The 23778-nt window shown below is 45.3% G+C and overlaps 1 protein-coding gene across 3 annotated transcripts; it reads right to left on the reverse strand.

Annotated features, from left to right (window-relative positions):
- Positions 1 to 5244: 5244 nt before the first annotated feature.
- LOC148477786 (deoxycytidine kinase 2-like) lies at positions 5245 to 23775 on the reverse strand. Of its 3 annotated transcripts, XM_088456223.1 has the most exons (8): positions 23724 to 23741; positions 18700 to 18769; positions 10440 to 10555; positions 10121 to 10314; positions 9882 to 10029; positions 8529 to 8644; positions 7289 to 7388; positions 5245 to 5917 (listed from the first exon to the last, which is right to left on the reverse strand). In XM_088456223.1, the coding sequence occupies exons 2-8, from the start codon at positions 18749 to 18751 to the stop codon at positions 5891 to 5893; spliced, it is 753 nt and encodes a 250-aa protein (XP_088312349.1). In that variant the 5' UTR covers positions 18752 to 18769; positions 23724 to 23741; the 3' UTR covers positions 5245 to 5890. The 3 variants fall into 3 exon arrangements, with proteins under 3 accessions (XP_088312349.1, XP_088312350.1, XP_088312348.1); XM_088456224.1 differs by lacking the exon at positions 18700 to 18769 and having other exon boundaries at positions 23724 to 23775; XM_088456222.1 differs by lacking the exons at positions 18700 to 18769; positions 23724 to 23741 and adding an exon at positions 11910 to 12188.
- Between the last annotated feature and the right edge of the window lie 3 nt (positions 23776 to 23778).

The raw sequence follows: 23778 nt of genomic DNA on the forward strand, positions 1-23778 counted from the left end.
GACCCTCGGCCTATGTCAGAATGTGTGACACTTCTGTTATTGCTGCCAGACTTCGAGTGCCTCCTTGATGGTTGATGTAAGCCACTGTTGTGGCATTGTCGGACTGTACCTCTACGGTCTCTCTAAACTATGAAGTATGTTTTGGGCCAGTATGAGGGCCCTGTAGACAGCTCAAAGTTCCAATATGTTGGCTGGCAGGGTTGATTCGACCGATGTCCAGCGGCCCTGAAAGGAGTGTGGACTGGTCACTGCGCCCCAGCCCCGGAGACTGGCGTCCATTGTTAGGAGTACCCAGTCCGGGACCCAAAAGGGGCAAAACTTAGTTAGATGAGATGTCTGTAACCACCAAGAGAGGGACAGACACACCTCCGGAGAGAGTACCATTGTTTGAGCTTTAATCCGATGGGAAAAGCCCGTTCCATCTGGAGAGGATCAGCCTTTGCAAAGGCCTGGAGTGGAACTAAGCATACTCCACCATGTCGAAGGTGGACACCATGGATCCCAAAACTCGCATTGCTGAGTGGATAGACACTCAGTGACTGTGGAGACATCTGCGCACTTGTAGTTGAAGTGTGGAGATTTTGTTTGATGCCAGAAAGATTCTCTGATCCTGAGAATCCAGCAGGGCTCCCAAATGAATAATTCTGTGAGGGATTCAGGGAGGACTTTTTCCAGTTGATTAACCATTCGTGCTTGTGAAGGAAAGCAATGGTTAGCCGTAGAATGCGGTGAAGTACTTCTGGGGATCCTGCTAAGAGCAGAAGGTCATCCAGATATGGTAACAGTCTGACACCCTGACCATGCAGGTGGGCCGCCATGATTACTAAAAATTATGGCTAACACCCATGGAGCTGTGGAATGTCCAAAGGGCAGAGCTAGAAATTGGAAGTGTTGCTGTAGAATAGGAAACGGAGATATTGCTGATGTGAGGGCGCTATAAGTATGTGTCCTGAATATCCAGATATCATAGCTAGGATGATAGAGCGTAGGGTTTCCATCCTGAACCTGGGTACCCTGAGGAATTTGTTCAAGGATTTGAGGATAGGCCGATGAGACCCATTCGGCTTCCGAACCAGATAAGAGTAGAATAACCACCAGTCCCCCGCTGAGACAGCGGGACTGGCACAATTACCCCTGCCTGCAGAAAGGACTGTATGGCTTTCTGGATTTGTAGGGCCTTATTCGGGTCTGAAGGAGGGCCTGTGTAGAAAAATTGGTGGGGAGGCTGTTGAAGAAATGAGAGGGCATACCCGTGAGACCATTTCTCTTACCCAAGCATCCATGGTGGTTTCACACCAGCATTGCGCAAACTGAAGAAGCTGGCCTCAAACTCTGGGATCCCCCAGAGGGAGGCCCATCCAGTCAGGCTGAGGGCTTATCCTCGGGTTTTGAAGCAGGGTGTCTGGTGGTCCAGGCCTACTTGGTCCTGGGCTTCGCGGCCCTAGTGGAAGTCAACTGCCTTGGAAAGGACTGACCTTTAGGCTTTCCATGAGGGCGAAAGGACTTAATAGTCGTCCGAGCCTTTGTAGCAGTAGTTGAAGGCAGAAATGCAGTTTTTGATGCCGCCAACGTAGTTACAATCTTGTCAAGGTCTGGGCCAAACAAGATCTCCCCATTGTATGATAACACTTCTAGGCCCTTCTTGGAATCCGCATCTGCCTTCCATGAGCGTAGCCACAGGGTACAGCGGGCAGACACTGCTGCGGCCGAGACTCTGGATGTTAGACTAGCATCCGTCGCTTCTCCAATATAGGAGGCTGCATCTCGTATGTAAGCGACAAAAGACATCTGATTCCTAGAAGCATCTGCGGGAAGAGTCTTCAAGTGCGTCAGCCCAGCTCTCTATAGCTTTAGCCACCCATGCAATAGCCATTGTCGGACGGGCAACAGCCCCTGAAAGAGAGTATATCGATTGAAGGCAAGATTCTACCGTTCTATCCGTAGGATCCTTCAAAGATGTTACTATAGGGATGGGCAATGTGGCGCTTTTAATTAAACGCGTAACATGTGAATCTACCGCAGGGGGAGTCTCCCATTTTGAACAGTGAGCCACAGGAAATGGATAAGAGGTCAGACGGTTTTGGGTCTGAAACCTATTACCAGCCTGCAGCCATGTGTTCAGCTAGTTGATCCGATATAGGGAATTCTGCTGAAGCCACTCTGTCGTTTAAATAGTGGGTGCTTAGATCATTCTTACTCATAGAAGATTACGAGCCAACCCCTAAATCTAACAGCTCGGACCAAGGCAGGAATCTTAATTTTAGACCGACTCTCATCCTCCCCGAGTGGAGTCAGTGTTAGAGAGGTCAGCATCTTCTGCCTCCTCAGGTGCCACTTCAGAATCTGAGAGCTGCATGGACTATGATAAACACAGGACTTTTACTGGGTAGGGGCTTCTCACCCTGCAACATAGTATGAAAGGCTGTACAGGTAGCCACCTAGGAGGGAACACAAGAGGTACCTGTATCGCCTGAACCTGTCGTGGCAACCCCATAGGGGGAACTGCCGGAGACACCAGGCGGTCCGCAATAGTAGCCAACACCTGAGAAAAGGAAGCCTAGAGGGGCTCTTGTGCAGGAGCTAGGGGTCTGATGGAGTACATTTAACACACAACCCATCTTGTATTAAATCCTCCTCACTGAAGCCTGCAGCACATAATTTGCATGATCGCAGTATGGGTGCAGATACTTGCTACTCTTACCTTTGCTAGACATAGCTGTAGAGTAGTATAGCACACAATATAGCACTGGGTATAATGCAACCACTGGGTATGTAGGACACAAGTAGGAATGCAAAATACTGATCCCATCTTGGGCAAGCTACAGGAACGTACAGCGCAAATTTCGCACTGTGCAGTAGCTAACTGTATGCGACAACCCTCACCAATACATATATTGTAGAGATGTGAGGCACTGGAAAAACCCTGAATACACCTGGATGTTGTTAGGGCAAAGTCAGAAAAAGAATGGAAAGATATATACTGACAGTATAAAGAAATAGACAGACAGGCAGCGCTGCATAAGTCACATACAATGCAGAAATACCATATAACTGCAGAAGGGCACTACAATCAACTACACAGATTCTGTGGTCAGTGACTCAACATCTGGTAGGCTATAGCGTTACATAACCTGACTCCAGGGAGAGGTATGTAGGGGGACCGGACCCTGCATTTCCCTGAGAGCGCTGTGGCTAAGCCTGGAGAAAATGGCCGCTGGAGACCGCTTAGGGGGCATGGTCAGAAGAGGAGCAGTTCAGGGAAGAGAGATCTCAGAGGAATGGTACCCTGAGCTGAGGTGCCGCTTTAACGAGGAGAGCCGACCTCCCCATGCTGATTTTTTTTTTTTTTTTAACCACCGGGACACTGGATTCCCACTCCATCAGTACCCTGGTGGTCTAGTGGATCACTTTGGACAAAGTCTGTGTTCACTCTCAGCGCCTCCGGTCTATCCCGAAACCAGAGGTATGACTGCCGATCCGCAGGTCACCGCAAGCGATGACCCGCCTTATTTGTCCCCTTGTGTCCGGGCTGCAGTATGTGTCTGTCCGCGGGGCCAGCTAGCGAGTACCCCGGGATGACCGCCGAAACTCCCAGCCAAGGCTGGCGTTGGGTTGACGGAGCGGCAGTGTAGACGTCCTGTGGACAGTCTGTTGCTGTGCGCTCAGCAGGAAACATTAAACCAAAAATACAAATAAATAAAATCATAAAATTAAAGCTTTTGGGGCTGCCCAAGCAGCCCACTGCATAATGGCGGCCGGGCACCAACAAAACTGGGGTGCCTCTGGCTCGGGGAATAGGTGGATTGGACCAATGCATCCTGGGAGCTGAAAGCTTTAACTGTGTGGTGCCCGGTCCTCAGCCACCACCTACACCCCAAAGTCTCCCTGTGGAGCCCTGAAGAAGATAGTATGGTAACACATCAGTAAAGTAGTCTGCGTGTCATCACTGCTACGTAAGACTTAAACAGTAAGTGCACGATCAAAAGATGCTGTATATATTTATAAAAGGAACTACTACAATCAATCAAGAACAGATAAAATCCATAAAAATATTGTAAGTCAGGAATGATAAAATCACCTTATGTACTCTATTATAGCAACCTGTGGCCACAGATATAAATAATGTAAGCATGCTTTACTGTATAAATACTATATCTGACAGATGGTGATCTTGTAATGGGCGAATACTTGGAGTAACAGTCACTTTTAATGCTACAGTCCACTTTCCAGTTTGCTGCTTTGCACTTTGTATAGTAGCAACAGGTGTTTCAATACCGAAATCCTTGGATGTTTAAAATAACATTTTGCAGACAATAGTTAATGCATGTATCCACCGAGCAGTATGGTTAGTAGCTTGTTAAAACAATTATTGGTCAGTTACAATTAAAACCAAGATGGTAACTGTCATCACCAGTATAAATGTACACCTTACTCACGCTTTCTTAGTTAAGTTGCCAGGTGATCAACGGTCTTTTCCCGTTAATATACCACCACAGGATTTGTGAATTCTCCCAAAGCAACCGAATGCTGCAAGAGCACGGCTATTATGGGTTAAGTGTCCTTTCTTTTTCACCGTCCGTATTCTGTGTGACAGCAGTGGCACTGTCTCTCCTGCAACGAGTGCACTCTATGTAGCGGGACCTGGATTGGAAACCGCACGGCGCTGCTGGACTGTGTACTCCACATGGTAAGGCCTGCCAGCATTACAGAATTTACCAGCACTGGCAGTGCTAGATCATGTTTGCAGTTGGCACATATAATATACTTAAGTAGAATTTTACACTTGGTGACCTAACAATGATGGCTTTCTGGGGCCCACATATTGTTTTGTTGACACTGTGATTGTAGTATCCCGACACAAGGCCCAGCAATTTCTAAACTAGAAAACCTACGGCAGCGGTATTCAACATGCGGCCCTCCAGCAGCTGTGGAGCTTTACATCCCAGCATGCCGTGACAGTTCTGCTATTAGGGCATGCTAAAACTGGCAGGGCGACAGCAGCTGAATACCCCTCACCTGCAGCATTAACCACTTTTCTGGCATGGTCACACCTGATGTGCCAGTCTGGGCTTTCCCCGACAGTCGCGGCTGCCGAAAGATAATATTCCAGAAGATGCTAATCGCAAAACGGACTTTCTGACCCCTCTTGCACCCTCGGATCCTCCCTCTGTGTGTCCAGATCACTGCTGCCCAGTGATCGGGCATCCCAGCGGCATTTGCATGTACCAAACATAATGCAGAACACTCTTTATAGTGAGGTTTTATTTCACATAAGGTAAGCAGCAGCATATTCCCACCTTCTTAGAAGATATAAAAGTATTACATGGATTGCAGAGACGCGAATACTCCCAACAAGAATACATAAAACCACTCACATGCATTAGTCCTGTGACATGGTCTATATAGAGGTAATGAGAAGGGCAGCCTCAAGTCAGATCCCTGCAGGGGGAAATTGCATACTGTAAGCACTCGTCTACAAAGTTGGAAAATAAATTTGTTTCACAATGAATAATCCTTAATGTATTCTGTTAATAAAAATTTAAAAATATATAGTAGTTTGTGTGTTGCAGATAAAAAAAAAACACCTGTACAAAATAAATCAACGCAAATATATACAAAAGCTAAAATCATGCAAAGTTAGCTATAAATAAAATCATCACAGCAATGAAAGCAGCAGCAAGGACACTTTTAGAGGAGTGCTGCATTAGGAGTGTATACGTGTATAATATAAAATTATAACGTGTCTATATACAGAATATATATCTCCACTATAAAAACAATTGTTGAAAGTTCGACGGAGTTGGAGGATAGGTTTCATGTTGCAGAAAGTCCATTTGTAGAGTGTCTTCTAAAGCATAGGAAGTAAAGATCGTTCCAGGTAGACCAGAGACTACAACGACATGAGAAAGTCCTTGACCTAGTACAAAATAAATTGAAAATTCTTAAATCATTACTCGTTAATTGTAAACTTCTACATCAGGGGTATTCACCATAAAGTCCAACCTGTTTTTGTGTGGAGCTACACATCCCAACATGCCCTGTCAACAGTTTTGCTATTAGGGCATGCTGGGATGTGTAGTTCCACAACAGTTGGAGGGCCTCATGTTGAATATCCTTGCTCTACATGGCGACATGAGGAAATAAGCATTTGGTGTGAAATATAGTATAATTAATGGCCGAGAACAGTTTCCGGACACCCTCCTATTGTGCAATGCAGCATCTTCCTAGGCTCTCATGTAATGGGACTTTGCTTGAGGGGAAGGTCGCAATGCACTAACCCACTGGTTCTGAAACTCAGTGCCAAACAGGTCAGATTTTCCAGGTGCACAGGTGTACTCATTACTCACTGACATTTTAAAAGATCCACAGGTGGAGCTAATTATGTCACTTGTAATTGTTTAAGGAGATATGGAAAACATGCACTGTTTGGGGTCCTGTTTGAGATCCTATGCACTAACCAAACGGACAGCTATCTCCCAAAAGTATGGACTAGGCCAATGGTTCCCAAAAGCCATCATCAAGGCACCCTAACAGTCCAGGTTTTCAGGATATCCATAAGCACAGGTGACTTAAGTAACTTAGTCCGTTTATCATACCATCTATGAACAAGCATGGACTTCCTTGAAACCTGGACAGTTAGGGTGCCTTGAAGACAGTTTGAGAACCCCTAGCCTAGGCACTCATCCAATCAGGAGACTGCTTTTATTTCCAGTCAGTACAGCAGATCCCTCCTCTCCAGCCTGTAACAGGTATGAATGGCAAACTGCGGCAGTTAAAACATCTGGTCAATATTAAAGCCCCGGTGAGTATAGATCTTATGCTTACTATTAATAAGACAAAAAGATGGTATTACACAGTCTGCTGGGTAACTGCTGAGTCCACTGTCTGCACCTATCAGAGCCAATAGTACAACCACAACAGCTACAGTGTTAAATAAATCAAACTGTACCAGATGACACCCCCCTTCCTTGTCTATTTTGTTAACTACATTTCTACTGTATAATATATATTTTTAATTGCAGCAAAAATGCTTGTATATGGTCGCCAAGGGCCAAACTTTTTGCTTTTAGGTCATGGTAAAATGTTAATGTGTGGTTCATAGAGGACAATGTGTTATAAACACACATAAAAGCATAGTACAGGCATAATTAGTAGGTTGAGCACATCTCCTCAGATGTATTGCAGCCAAATTCATCATTTTCTAATGCAAAAAAAAAAAAAAATCAAAGACATGATTGTTCCAATTGCTACAACATCTATTCTTGGAATACATCTTACGGGCTCTTACTTTGTCAATCAGAGCTTCCTGTCTGATTTTATCATTTTTGAAGTCTTCGTTTACATCCAAAACCAGGATTGGAGTTTGTCGGAGGGATTCAAAATCCAGTCTATTTGGGGGGAGGGGAAATAGAAATATATCAGTACAGTCACTTTAAATCAGAAACCCTTTACTTTAACCATCTACCAAAATGGTTTGAGCGATCTACTTTATCCAACACTCCATTCAAGTCATCCACATCAGGTGGCTTTTTAGAAGGTACCCGTTACCTACACAGTTCGCAGGCAGCAATCTTGTGATAACACACTGAGTGTAGCCAATCAATTCCCTCAGATCCTAGCGCCTCAGTTCTATCATTAGCTCCTAAACAAGTTAGGCAAAGCTTCTTGTGTGTGTAGGAGACAGGTCCAGCACAAATGCGGCCGAACATAGTGATCGCAATTGTTGAACCAGTTTTCAGGAACCACACTAATGGTGCGTACACACTACACGATATGCTCCCTGAGCGATATCGTGTAGTGTTGTCCCCGGCAGGCTGTGCTCAATGTCGTTCATGACATTGAGCACAGCCGCTGAACGATATAATTAACGATATCGTTCAGCGCCGGGCTCTCTCCCCCATTCCCTGACATGCAGCAACCTGACGAGATCGTCAGGTTGGCCTGCATGTCAGCTCGATGAACGATGACGACGAACGACCAGCGGGAACGCGCGTCGTCGTCATCGTTCATCTTTTTGGGGTTAAAAATGGACGATAAAGTGGACGACTGAACGATAACGTTATCGTTCAGTCGTCCACTTTATCGCCCAGTGTGTACGCACCATTAGAGGCCCAATAGCTGCTGCACATGTGTGGCCTGTAGACAAAGCATGTGTACAGGAGCTAAGAGACCGCAGACGAGGTCACTTCACTCCCAGCACATGGCAGGGACGGGCTCCTTTCGGCTCCCTGCAAGTGCTTTTTGTTAGTTACATTCGGGTGGTAATATTACATCCTGCAATGCAATCATGGACGCTAATATCACTGCCAGATTGCATTGCAAATGCCATAAATAAATGAGCCCCTGAACATTTTTCCTTGTAGGACAAAAACCTCAATGTTAAATGTAGAAGCCTACCGAATAAACATCAGAGCCAGGACAAGGCTGCAATTTTCAGAAACATTCCCAAAACATAATGGCTTTTGTATTATTATTAGTAAAAAAAAAAAAAAAAAAAAACCAGCTTTGCAGCTGCAAACACTGCTTACTTGGTTGTCCTTTCGTACAGCCATTGCTCATGTTTATAATGCAAGCTTTCCAAGTACTGAAGCTCAATTCCTTGCTCCTCTTCTCGGCCTCGAGAATGTAACCTTCCCATGCATTTCTGGATTTAAAAAAAATAAAATAAAAAAAAGTTAATTTACAAAAACTGAGCAAACGGGACAAAACCTTTGAAGACATTTCTATATTATAGAGTTTTAGGGCCTGATTCCGCAGTGCACTCCAGCTGAATGCAGATTCCCGACGTTCGGGAATAAATGCACAGGCACATAACCCACTCTGCGCATGTGCAGAACGGGTCTGCGAGGCCGCGCGTAAACTGGCAGCAGACTGTCAGTGATTGACAGTCTTGCCGTTTGGGGGCGGCGACAGCCTTCATTACCCAAAACCGAGACGTGTGATCGCCGAAGCAGCGGCCGGCTGCGTGACCCCGTGGGTCACCTTAGCTCGCCAATGTTACAGTTTATCCGATGCTGCATTGAACAATGCAGCTTGGATAAGTAATGCACAGGAGGCGTGATACCTCCTGCTGCATTAACATATCTGCAAGGATCGCTTGTGCAAAGCTACCTTCAATCATAAATGTAAAAAAAAAATTTAAAAAAAATAATTTATGGCAACAACTTTAATCTAACCTCTGGAACGCCCTCCACTTTCATACAGCTGTCCAACTTGCTCTTAACTCATTTATGTTCTAGATGCCACAACGCTACTTAACCTTGCGGTCTCTGCCCCCTTCTCCCATTGAGTGCACCCATGTCCTCTGTAGGAATGACTGCCGGACACATGTTCGGCAGTTCAAATCCCTACGCTGGAAGACCAGCACCACTAAAAATCCAGATTGGTAAGTACGGTAACTATGCCTAACCCTCTCTCTTCACCCCCAAACCCCTTCTTTAGGGATGCCTAACCCAAACCTACACCCTAGTACCTACCTACCTACCCCCCCCCCCCCCCCTTGCCACAGCCTAACCCTAAGTCTTCCCCCACCGGGAGCCGCTACCTGGCCGCGCCCAGCTTAGCTTCGTTCGGTATGCTAGGCATCAGGCTTCCGGCGTAGGGATTTCGACGCCTATTTGTCACATCGGGATTGCAGTCGGCACGGCACTTAGACCGTCGGCTACCTGACTGCATTCCGTCTGGGGACTGTAAGCATGTATGAGCCCCCAACCCTTTGTCCTCCTCCCTACATAATTATGCTGACTGCTCACTGCAATTATGAATCTATGTAAATGTACTTATGTATCTGGTTATCAATTTTATCCCTGTGTAGCTCTAATATAAGAATGCCATTATAAACCAAAATGTAGTTCTCTTAGAACCTATGTGCTTCTCCTTACCTCTGGTGTCGCCCTGAGATAAATAATGCCGTCCAGCTCTATATCATTTTCAAATTGGTTCAGAAGCCAGGTGTGCCAGTCTTGATAAATAGCCCACTCCGTTTCATTGATGCTCTCCGATTCAAACAAGCATGAGGCAAACACGTACCTAGGCAAACAAGGATTAAAGAGTTTGTTATTTTTTTTGGCAAGATACTTGACAGTTTTAGACTGGCATATGAGTATTTAGAAGTCACTACCTATCACTGTACACTGATCGCTCAAAAAACTGCACAGGGTGTTCAGCTTCCCTTAATTTGGGGGAGACCGGCTTTAGCTGCGCCTTAACACGGCTCAAGCAAGCGTAAGTCTGGAAGGTGTATGCCCATCTTTTAGGGTTGTCGTACAGCATCTGAAGCAGGTTTCCCCCACTCTTCTGAGACGTGGACAGCTCCTGCACAATAGAAAAAACAATAAAGTTTATATAAACAAAATGTTTACATTATCACATTGCGGTGATTAGTAAAAAGGCATCATTCAGATTTATATATTAGAAACAAACTCAGACACAATATTTACCTCATTTTCATCTTCAGTAGTTTGTACATTACACCATTTGGCAATTGGTTCGGGGACAACCTCCCATTCATTACTTGCTTGTTCTAACATTCGAACAAAAGTGGACTTCCCAGCAGCTGTATAAAAAGGAATACGATAATACATTTATTTGTTAGTTTGTTACTAGTGAAATTCAATTTGAAACACCATTTTAATCATTTTTCACCAAACCAACAGGCATATAAAAAAAATAAAAATAGTTTCTGCTATATAAAATTACTTGAATTGCAAAATCTACATTTATGTGATCATTACATTTTGCATGGTTCAAGCTATTAAGCACACAAGATGCCCGTGTTGACAACTCTACCCAAGCTCATGTAACCACCCACAGACAATTACAAGACCAGGAGAGGATATATTTACTAAGGGTGCATACACACCTGTACGATATTGGCCGATTTGGCCAAATCGAGACAAAATCAGGCATATCGTGCAGTGTGTATGCCCAATTTGCATGTACCCGCGGTTGCATGCAATATCGTGTGATTGGCTTTGCTGCACAGTCAATCATACGATATCGCATGTGAGCATGTACAAGTTAATGAAGGACGGAACAGCAATTGTTCCATCTTTCATTACATCTTTTAAGTGTGTACCGGCAATCATGCGATGTGCAGGGTGAAGACAAATCGCCCTGAACATCGTCACGATTGCCGGTCGTTTAGGTGTGTACCCAGCCTAAGCAATGGATTTTCAAAACCCACGATTTTGCCTGCCATACTGTAAAAAGGCAATAATAGTAAATGCCACATCAGGCTTGCTTTTGCATTAAATATTACTGCCCTTTTAAACCTGCCAGGCAAAAATAGAGTGTTTTGAAAATCCATTGCCTAGTAAATACAGCCCTACAAATGCACAGTAAGAAAACGGGTATCAAATAATTTTGTTGTTTAAGACATCGAAAAATAAGATCTGCATAATTCACTCAGCAAAAACATTCATTGGACAGCATCAAACGACTGCAGGCTGCCATATAGCAGCGCGCCAGCAGGTGGCGTCGTCCGCTATGCAGATGTACAATGCAGGACACCCGCCAGGGGTTACAGCACCCCCAGAGCGCCTATCACAGCGCAGGAAAGTAGCGGGACTTTTAATTTTCTTTTAGCGCCTGAAATCTTGGAATGGTCATCATCATGTCAGTATTGTAATACAATGGCAAATGCACACCATCTGATACACTGGCTGTCCGGGAGAGTACAACAGAGGAAGATCACAGGGTTCTACTTGTACAGAACGTTCTATGGCCAACTTATCGTGGTTACCAAAATTCTAAATATCACTTATGTCATCTAATAAGCATATAACTAAACACATGTACAATACAAAAGCAAAGTAGGGCAGTGGGAAAAAAAATAAATATAAAATAATATATATTTATATATATATTTTATAGCGTCCTTTAAACAAGCCCCCCGCCCCGACACTCACCGATATTCCCCTCTATGGAGAGCTTCTTCGATCTCTTCTCAAAACTGTCGTCAAAGACTGGACTGTAGCACATTCTCTTCGGCGGAGACTCCGAGTCCATAGCTAAAAGAAGTCGCTGCACCGCCTGATCCCGTCCTGCACTACACGTCTGCCGCACACCTACTCTCAGCTACGTTATACTACTACTACTATGTATGCTCCGGGCTAGCGACCAATCGGCGTTTGGTGATTCCAGCCCACCAGCCAATGGCGGCAGAGGGGCTGGGTCACCTGACCGCCCGAGCGAGCGCGGGTTTATTATTCTTTTAAACTTGCCCCCCCACATACACACTGAGGGGACGGTGGTGCGGCGCGCGCGGGAGATGGCTGCTGTGACACAGGCTATATTATTGGGGGTCATGATTCACCCCATGGTTGTCACCGGGTGGGGAAGGGTAATGAGGAGATCTTCTGTCACTGTTATTGCACATTAGCAGTGCAGTCATTCCCAATACAGCTGCTGCTTCGTCATTCTCCATTAATGATATGGTGCCACAAGGGTTTAGCAGCACTGTCTTTCACCCTTCCACCGTCGCCATCTCCTTTTGTTAAGATTTGGCGGCATATTCATCATGGCTTAACTATTACAAAAATTGTAATTATCACCTGCAATTGTAAAAATTAAGGGGCATATTCAATTAGAAGCGAAAAGCCGTTTTCGGCGGAAAAGTATCGCTGCTGACGTCATTTCGCCAGGTGAAAACTTATCCCCGTATTCAGTTCCAAAGACTTTTCACGTATGCGGAAAGTCAATGCAATGGCATAGGCAAAAAAGATTCACATATGAAAGCTGGCAGGAAAAAGTGCAGAATTGGGGTGCAAAGGTGGGGAAACCACCCTGTAAGCTTGGGACAGACCCCCAAAGGTTAACTGCGTCAAAAAAATCCTAAAGGTTGAAGAACACCCCAAAATATGACTTTGAAAAAGTGCAAAGTTGGGGTAGATACTTAAAAACTAGCGAAATAAGCTCTTGGGGAGTAGTACATAGCAGAGATACGTAAAGTTATTCAGCAACTGCAGCTTCTGCATAATTTTATGAAATACGGGCTTGATAAACAGGCCCCTTAGGAGTCTACTTACTAAGCCGACGGTCATTAGACACTTTCCAGGATTAGACAGTCAGGATGCCAACTGCATCCAGTGCACGTGCATAGGTATTTGACACAGAGGTGATCCATAGAAACCTCTCTGGCCACACAGGGCCCCCATTGCCAGTTATTGGTAATGCCATCTCAAGTGTCTAAAGCTGGGTATACACCATTCGACAGAGCGATGTAACGATACATGACGTTGGCCGCACATGCTGCATGCAACAGCTCTGTGTCGTTCGTTGCATCATCCCATCTGCCGTGCAGAACAGCAGATTGGACGATGCAATGAATGACCGTGGTGAACAACGGATTGGGAATATACACTATACGATGTATAGGATATATAATTTCAATCCGTGTCGGAATGATATATCATACGACACACCATATAGTGTATACTGAGCAAAATGTCAAATCTTGACAGTTTGTGGTACATGATCACTTCTCCAGGAGCTAATCTAGTAGGAACTGAAATGCCACCTAGAAGAATTGATGCTGTTTTGAAAGCAAAGGGTGGTTACACCAAATATTGATTTGATTTAGATTTCTCTTCAGTTCATTCACTTTGCATTTTAATTGATAAAAATAATCTATTAACACTACTATTTTTGAAAGCATTCTTACTGTCACGGCCAGGGCTGTGTGTCACCGGAGATCACGGACCTTACCTGTCCGGGCACTCTGGCAGGGTCTCTTCAGCGGGGGTGCTGGCTTCTGGAGGTAGTGCTGGTACAGATGATATCTCAGGGAAGTGGGCAGGACAGCTCGCTGGTGGTTTTACTGGCAGTGCTTCAGCGCTGCTGACCACTGGGGGCTGCCATCTTGGATTTGGATATGTGACCTGGTTGAGCCAATCCAGTCACTGCACATTCCTGGGAGTCCTAGCAACCAATCCCACACCATCCCATGGTATATAAGGGCTGTCTGGAGGTCCTTTAGTTGCCAGTGCAACATTATACACATCGCAAGCTGTATGCTAGCTCCTGTGCTCCCTTTACCTCAGTACTTTTCTGCAGCTCGTTAGCAGTTCGTTTGCAGTCTGCCTGCCATTCAGCTCAGTGTCAGTTCCAGCCTTTCCACCTCTGATTCCAGTTTCTGTATGCACCTTCCTGTTTGCCTACCCAGCTGGAGGTCCTGCCGTCCCCGGGGTTCAAGTGTTCCCTCCAGATCTCAGTTCCAGTGTATGATATTTTCTTTGTCTTTTCTATATTACAGACTGGATTTCTACTATTGAATTTCTTATTCATGAATAACACCCCCCTAAGACCAGCTTCTTTTCAGTATCAACAAACTGTTCCACAGGCATCACCTGTCTCCACCCCTAAAGGTGTGTACACACGGGATGATTCGCTCCATGAACGAAATCGTCCCGTATGTCCCTGGCAGGGGTGTGCTCAGTGTCGTTAATGACACTGAGCAGAAACACTGAACAAAATCAAGAACGATTTAGTTCAGCACCGTCCACCCTCCCTCATCCCCGAACATGTTCAACCTGACATTATCGTCAGGTTGGATGGGAGGTTCGGGTGATTAACAATAACTACCAACTACAAACGGGTGCGCGAATTGGTAGTTATCGTTCATCGTTTTGGGGCAGAAACTGGACGATTTTTTGGACGACTGAATGATAACAATATCATTATTGTTCAGTCAGAAAAATCTCTGCATGTGTACGCACCTTTGCTTTGCAGCATTTTTTCCACACCTGCCTAAAACTTTTGCACAGTACTGTATATTTATATTTTGGTATGTAAACAACAACAAAAAACATAAACCATTATAAATAAGATGAGATCATCAACAAAGTGTTGCAATATCATAAACCACTTAAATGTCAAATAAGATCAAAATTTCCAGTCAAAAGAAGGGAAGGAGAAATATCTTGTCGATTATGAGAACAGTGAGTGGAGAGTAACACAGTAAATAAAAGCCATGACCACACTGTACAGTAATGAGTGCAGCATCGGAAAAAAACAGCGCCCCCCCCCCCCCCCCCCCCAGGAAATCTCTACCTGACCTCCACGTCTTGTCCAGCAGCTATGCCTTATACAAGCATATCTAGAAGTAAGCCCCTCTGTCCATATATTGTGAAATTTGAGTAACGTCTGACAGTATCATGGACTAATTCCTACCACCCGCTCATCTCAGGAAGTTCTACCCAGAGGCACCGAGAGTGGGTTACTCGGGCCTTTGGTGGGGTCTGGGTCAGCTGCTGAGGGGAACAAATTTTCCACTTTGCAGCGCATATTATTTTCCTTTTTGGGGCGGGTACTTGGTCACACATCCCAGATTTGATCACGCCCACTTCAGTGCCCTGGTAATGCGACTGTCTAAACGGCCCTGGTACCACCTAGTGGTGGATTTCCCACTAGTCACATGCCTAAGGGGGCCACTTGCTGGAGGCGGCACAGTAGACCACCTGCATTATTGCCTAGCCCTCTACCATGTGGAGAGAGGGCCCAGGCCGCAGATGACCATGCCTGCCTTCCACCCACTGACACCTGCGGGTGCCATCAGAATGAATTGCTGCTGACGCTGCCTACACCTTAGAGTATTGCCTTGAAGGAGCTGGGGTAACATCAGCAAATTACATCACAACATGGCCAGCGAGTGTGGGAGGAGCCACCAAGATGGAAGAAGAAGGTGCCAACAGTAAAAGAGGTTACTTGTTTCTTAATGAGTGAAGGAAATAATCCATTCCTGCACTTGTTTTGTAAGTATATGTCAATCTACACAGGTATTTAAAATAAATTGATAGAACTGTAAATAATAAAAAGAAGCTTTATTTTCCTACATTTCTTTACAGTAACATTTTCACCGCCATCCACTATCTGCCACCTATGATCTTGACCAAAGTCACATGGTAACATGCATTATACAGACTAGAACAGAGAAGGACTTCTCCAGGAGTACTCCAAATAAGCAGGCCTTAGGGTAGGTTTGGCCATCAACCAACGATGGTTTAGCAACCAACGATCGTATGAGGCTGATGTTGAGTATTTTCACCATCGATGACCATCCATTGTATAATATTGATGGCTGAGCCCAATGGTGAATTACAAATGTGTTTTGCACAGGCACCGACTGCGTATATGTGCAAAATACAAACTAGTGATGGCTCACCATCATTGGCTTCTGTATGATGTTTAAACCCCATCGAGTAAACACTACCTTAGTGTCATTAGGAGGCAACGCAGGCAAATTGGTACGTATGCAGTCCCAGACCCTTTCCCAGAAAGCAGCCACTACCCCGTATTCCCACAAGTGCCAGAATGAACCACCTTTATCACCACGTTTAGGGCAACGTGATGCAGCATGGATACCCATACTGCCCAGGCCCTCATGAGTGCAGTGTACTCTGTGTAGGATGCAGAAATGGATTTGCAAATGGAAGTCCTCATCTAAGAGTGACCCCAAATCTGCTTCCCATTTTAAAAATGCAAATCTTTAGGAGGAACCAACAGATTAAGAGTAGCGTATAGGGAGGACACAACCCGGGAGGAACGACATAGCTGAGCAGGATAAAAAATCAAGTAGGGTGCATAACAGTGGTGCCCAAAGTGGTCCCCAAGAGTTTAAGTTGCATATAACGGTAAAAATCAGCATTTGGAACACTAAAGTTCAGTTGAAGCTGGTCAGACATTTTCAAATGTCTATCTAGGTATTTTGGCCCAATCGTGTGACCCAGTTAAAATACATGAAGGACGCCCGAGGGACTTCTGAATCATACACCCGGAAACCCCCCCTATTGCAAAGAACAGTTCTTACCGGGAGAGCTGTCCTTTGCGATTATCGCAGGTAAGTACCTGATAATTGGCGGTATGTACGGCATCACGGATGCGATGCTTAATACATCCCGCCCTCTATGAACTATGTAATCAGGTCATCCTTGGGAGTGTGGCACAGTTAAGCTGGGTACACACTTGAAAGATCAGACAATCTACCGGCCACCTAATATGATATATTGTGTCAGCATACACATTGCATGATCCGCCATATGGTGACACGGTATATCGTGTGCGGTGAATGATACCGCACCATGCATCTCACATCAGATGGGACAATACAACCACACAATTCATGAAACAATGAATTGTATGTAAACACTACACGATGGTCGTGCAGAGTGGTCACAGGTAACATGATGGAACGAATCGTGTGTAGTGTGTAGCCAGCTTTAAGGTTGCGTACAACCTCAACTGCCCAACTTCCAATGTTTTTAATGTTGGATAAAGCCTAATCTGTAACATATCAAAAGATTTAAAAAACAAAACAATATCCTTCTTTTTTTCTCAAATAAAAAAGATAGAAAATATAGAACAAGATTATTTTAATCCAACTTTTCTCACTTAAACCAGACTGAACTTAGGCCCTCATTCAGAGCCGTACACTCTGAGCAGAGCGCACGCTCTGAATGAGGGCCGCCCTCCATAATTATGGAGCGTCCTCCTGGACGCTCGTATAGCTGTGGGTCACCACCCACAGCCTATACGAGCGTGCAGTTTGATGGTCGCGACCATCGAAACTGCGAGCCGGAGCCTGCGGTTGAGGTTTTCAACCGCAAGGCCCGGAGTGATTTTGGCTCTATCAGAGCCAAAATCACTCCCACTGATATCACTAGTGATGTCAGTGGGCCGGCTTCTGACGGTAGGCGTTCCCTTGGGAACGCCCCTGTCAGGGAGGCACGCCCCCGGCACGCCCATCAAAGGGGGCGTGCTGTCAATCAACATCGACAGCACGCCCCCTTTGATCAGACACAACGAGCGAAGGACTTTCCTTCGCTCGTCGCGTCTGGCGCATGTGCACGACGGAGCTCCCGCCGTCGTGCGCATGCGCAGTGCACAACATCGACCCACTTGCGAGCGGACAGCCGCTTGCGAGTGGGTCTGAATCAGGCCCTTAAATCATCAGTCTATGATGTCAGCCTTACGTAGGGCTAGTTTGTGTAGGATTAGTTACCAGGACCGAATTAAGGTTTTTGGAGGCCCTAGGGCAATTTACTTGTAGGGACCCCTACCAATAAAATCGTCAGGTTCATATATTCTGGCCATGTTATTAAATGGTATAATGTGTAAATATGCCCAGCACCACGAATGTGTTAAACACACCGTTGTAACAGTAACACCAGGGCACACTGTGCTCCCCACGTTGGTGATGGTGTATAGGTAGGCTTACCATACTATCACTTTAAACTGTGTCGAAGCCGGATAATTGGCTGAGACAGGATCGGTCTAAAATTAGATCTGCGCAACGCCATTTTGCGAATGGCAATGAGACGCCATTTTACGACTGGCCACTCAGCGCCATTTTAGTGAAACTCGCCACTATAAGTACATATACGGCGATGCTATTATTTAGCGTTGTGCGATTCCCACGCAATAGAAAGAAGTTAACAGTCCTCATCATATAAATACAGACAGTCACTAAAACATATAAAATAATTATCCCTGCAAGATACGCACCATAATGTACTCCACAAAACATATAGTCGCACAACGCTAACTAGTGTCTTTTCCCAATTCCCCAATACTTACACACTGCACACTTAAATAAAAAGTTCTCTAGTATTAAAGTGTAATATTCAAGGTTTATTCAGTAATTATTAATGTTGTGTAATAAAGGTTATTTGTTATCTAAGGATTAATACATGGTAAGCAGACCGTGTCTGGTGTTGTACTGATCCACTGTGTCTCCACAGATTTCCGGTACCATCGGTGAGAAGATCGGAACCTGCGTTAGAACATTAAAATGTACTCTGCAATGTTAGCAGCTTAGATTAGCATGCAAAACAAAAATGGGGGAATACACAGGCGCTGGACTGAGCTGTTTGACTACGCAGCTGCTTAAAAAGGGTTTGTCAAGCCCAAAACCAAGAAATATATATAGAGAAGGCAGCGCTAGATGATCAGACCCATACAATGATGATAAAAATATACATGTATATTTTTATCATCATTGTATGGGTCTGATCATCTAGCGCTGCCTTCTCTATATATATTTCTAGATTAGCATGCAGCGGGAAAAAGGACACAGAGGGTTGTTGGAGGCTGTTTGTGTCCATTTGAAATTGTCCTATAAACTATACTGTAACAGAAACACCTTTAAGAAGAACCAATGGAATCATGCCACACTTGTCTATTGTATTGCCTATCTTTACAAGGGTATATATGTGCGCTCTCTGACCCCAGTCGGGAGTCTTCTTGCTGTGCTGTTGACGGAGGTTTCTAATGCTAATTCCGGTATCTGGGCCCGGAGCATGTGCGTATATAACAACTGTACCTTGGGTCTGTATGATTTATTTGCGCTAATTGTCTTTAGATCACAGCGTGTAATCATCTGTTTTTATATTGAATAATAACTTTTGTGCTTTGGAACCACATTCAAAGTCTGAAGGCATTTATTTACTGTGCGACTCATTACGCTAAATTGCAACAATTTTAGAAGGTATAGGCAGGATTTTAGAAGGTATAGGTAGGATTGAATAGAGGTTTAAAATTAGGTATCAATAACTGGGGCACTCATGGATTACACAGGTGGCTGATTAAAACTAGGTGAAATCCAGGCTTGAAGTCAGCCAGCCACAGAACCTGTATAATTCATGTGTGTCCCGGTTTAAAGGGATAGTATGGTAAGTCCACGTATGGGGGCACCTGGGTTGCTGCCCTGACTGTTCTGTTGCTATTTTGGCTACGTTAGTTACTTTTAGCCATGGGCAACCCAAATTATTCATACGCCCTCATCCCCTTCTTCAGTAGGGTACGGTGCATATACACGGTCAGATTTTGTGTCAGATCTGAACGATAAAGTTTTTAAAAATCATTCATATCTGAAAGAAAATCTGTAATGTGAGCCTGCAACGATGAACGATGCTCGTTCCCGCATGTCAGAAAACGATATTTGACATCTGATGTGTTTGCAGTCAGATTTGGCAAATTCTATTCATTTTAATACTGTCTGAAATCGTTCACTCCAGTGGCGTAACTACTGCCCCCGCAGCCCACGCTGTGGCTCGGGGGCGCCTTGGGCCGTAGCTTCAACACTGTAACTGCGGGCGCTGGCCTCTGAAGTGATCGGAGGCTAAAGGAGCCTCCGATCACTACAGAGGCCAGCGTTCCCAGTAATGCAGTGCGTGGGTGACATCACCCGCGACGTAAGGAACTTGAGCGGCCACGTCTGCTGGATCAATTTAGATCCAGTCAGCGCTGCAGGTGGAGAGACAGCCAGATGGCAGCCGCGTGGAGTCAGGTAAGTAGGGGCGGGGGATAGGTTTGGGGGGAGGGGCACGACTACCGGAGAGGGCACAACAACAGGATGCACTACTTGAAGGGGCAGAACTACAGAGGGCACTCCTACTGGGGGCATTACTTGAAGAAGGCACAAGTACAGGGGTACTCATTGAAGGGGCACAAGTACAGGGGGCACTACTTGAAGGTGCACAACTACAGGGACACTACTTGAAGGGACGGCACAACGACAGGTGTACTCATTGAAGGGGCACAACTACAGGAGACACTCCTTTTAGGGGGCATTGCATAAGGGGTACTAGTACAGGGGGCATTGCATATGTGGCACTACAGGGGGCACTGTATAAGGGGCACTAACTTTATAAATGCAGTTTACAGGGGAACAACTACAGGGGGCACAACTACTGGGGCATTACTTGAAGGAGGCACAACGACAGGTGTACTCATTGAAGGGGCACAACTACAGGAGACACTCCTTTTAGGGGGCATTGCATAAGGGGTACTAGTACAGGGGGCATTGCATATGTGGCACTACAGGGGGCACTGTATAAGGGGCACTAACTTTATAAATGCAGTTTACAGGTTATAAACTATGTTCCCAATAATCTGGTTCTACACGGACATAAAAACTGTGCAACCTGCTTTAGCTGAGGTGACAGACTGGCAGGAGCGGAGAGGAGGGTTGGTAAAGTAGATCTGTCAGGGTGGGATGTAATGGGCATTACTGTGTGGCATAATGTGTAATTGGCATTACTGTGTGCACAATGTGCTATTAGGAGCATTACTGTGTGGCATTATGTGTTATAAGGGGCATAATGTGTAAGGGACATTACTGTGTGGCTAATCGTGTTGTATGTGGCATTACGGTGTGGCATAATTTAAGGGCATTACGGCGTGGCATAAGGGCATTACTATGTGTCATTATGTGTTATACGTGGCATTATTGTGCGGCATAATGTGTTGTAAGAAGCATTACGGTGTGGCATAATGTGTTATAGGGGCATTCCGTTGTGGCATAATGTGTTATAAGTGGCATTAGTGCATACTTACCTACCCTCCCGCATTCCACGGGAGCCTCCCGATTTAAGGTGGGAGCTCCCGCTACCCCGGAATATAAAGTTAATCCCCCGATTTCCCCACTGCCTGTCAAAAATCCGGACTGCGCTTGCGCGAGTCCGGAAATGACGAGGGCGGGGCTTGAGGACGTTATGAAGCGCGCATCAGGACCTCATAATACAGGCCGGCCACTGCGGAGTTGTGAGTAGCGGCAGCTGGCCCGGCCGACTAGCCCAGCACAGTCATGCTTCCTCGCAGCCCGATTCCAGTGCGGCCGGCAGTATGTGAGAACTCCAGCAACAGAGGAGCGGGTGGGCGGCAGTGCTGTGCTGTGGAAGCTCAGCCTGCCTGCACAGTCACAGAGATCTTACCTTTCCTCCCTGGTGGCTCCTCTTCAAAATGCAGCAGGACCTGCTTCCTCCTCCATGGCAGCCACACTAATTGTAGGAGCAGTGAGACCTGAGCAGCAGCCTGAGTCTTGTGAATCTGGTAAGTGACACATTGTGCAGACTGCACTCTGGCCCAGGATGGATTAGTTGAGGGAGGAAGTTTTAATTAATTATCAACTCCCAGTACACACTGACATGGGGTATTATTTTTATTATTTACAATATAGAGGACTGTGTAGTGATATGAGGGGAGGGGGACTCAGCTCCCAGCACACAATGATATTTGGTATTCTTATAAAGAGGACAGTATAGTGATATATGAGGGGAATAACACAGCTCCCAGCACACACAACACACTATTCTATGTGGTATTCTTATATAGAGGTGAGGAGAATATTGTGATATATGAGGGTGGGGTATAACACAGCTCCCAGCACACACTGTATGTGGTATTCTTATATAGAGGTGAGGGTACTGTACAGTGATATATGAGGGTGGGGTATAACAGCTACCAGCACACACTGTATTCTTATATAGAGGTGAGTGGACTGTACAGTGATATATGACACATCCTGCACCGCTGCAACAGCAGTGAGACACCAGCCCACACAACAACCGGACAGCTGTTACTCTTATGGTGCATACACACTGGGCGATAAAGTGGATGACTGAACGATAACGATATCGTTATCGTTCAGTCGTCCATTTTTAACACCAAAAAGATGAACGATGACGACGACGCGCTTTCCCGCGGGTCGTTCGTCATTTTCGTTCATCGGGCAGACATGCAGACCAACCTGACGACCTCGTCAGGTTGCTGCATGTCAGGGAATGGGGGAGAGAGCCCGGCGCAGAACGATATCGTTAATGATATCGTTCAGCGGCTGTGCTCAATGTCATGAACGACATTGAACACAGCCTGCCGGGGACACACTACACGATATCGCTCAGGGAGCATATCGTCTAGTGTGTACCCACCATTACCCACAATCCCCAGGACCTGCATTCCACAGTATCCATCCCTGATCTCCTGTTATTGTCGGTGTCCCACTCCTGAGTAGAAGTAGATTTGGTAGTGTATAGATCCCCTTCAGTAAATATACCTGGCAGTGATGTGGAGTGAGGGCGGAAGTGTGGTTTCATCATTCCATGCCCATAAAGGCCACCAACAGAAGAAATGTATCCCCTTGTGGCTCGCTGTGCTCGTCACAGGTTTATATTCTATGTGCACGTGGATAGTAATTAATGACGTTGAACAGTATTTGATGATGTCAGGGTATATCTACTGAAGGGGATCTATCCACTGCCAAATAGATATGCCCATAGGTAAAACTAGACACGCCCTTTGGGAGGAGCATGGCATCCCCCCTCCCTCCTCAATGGCACATACTACAACCGACTAGAATCTCCCTGAAACTCATTTTCAAAAGTAGGCAAGTATGCATTAGTGTGTCATAATGTGTAAGGCCCATTACTGTATCATGAAACCACACACCTTAAACGTCGTTGTGTGTTTGTTTTTCTTTTGGGGGGGGGGGCGCCTGAAACTTTTTTGGCATGGGGGAGCAAAATTTATAGTTACGCCACTGGTTCACTCGTTCAAATCATTGGTACAATCGTTCATCTAACAGATCTAACCGTGTGTATGCACCATAACCCTGACACTCTTTCCTAGGAAAAATAAGAGGGGTGGAGGGACAAACTTGTGGAGAGTTGTCTGATATTATTGTCAGTATTAAACCCTGCAAAACATGTATATTAGGTCAGGTGTTTAAATGAATATACGTTTCAGTAGTCTAAAGTGGGATGTTTTTTTTCCCCCATCGTCATCTACTAGTTAGTTATGAATTTGTGATACCGCAATAATACTCACATATATACCAAACTAATTAAACTACTGGCACTCTCTGAACATGTAATAACAAAATAAATGTATTAATCCAGATAGATGACCAACACTAATCAAAATATTCAATAAAACAAAAACATACATACTGGATCTGCTGTACAAACTCAGGCGCTAACATGAGAGCACATAGACTGAGCATTG

Source organism: Taudactylus pleione, unplaced genomic scaffold (genome assembly GCF_031769625.1).
Source record: "Taudactylus pleione unplaced genomic scaffold, aTauple2 ptg000689l, whole genome shotgun sequence".
In the NCBI taxonomy this organism is placed as follows: Eukaryota; Metazoa; Chordata; class Amphibia; order Anura; family Myobatrachidae; genus Taudactylus; species Taudactylus pleione.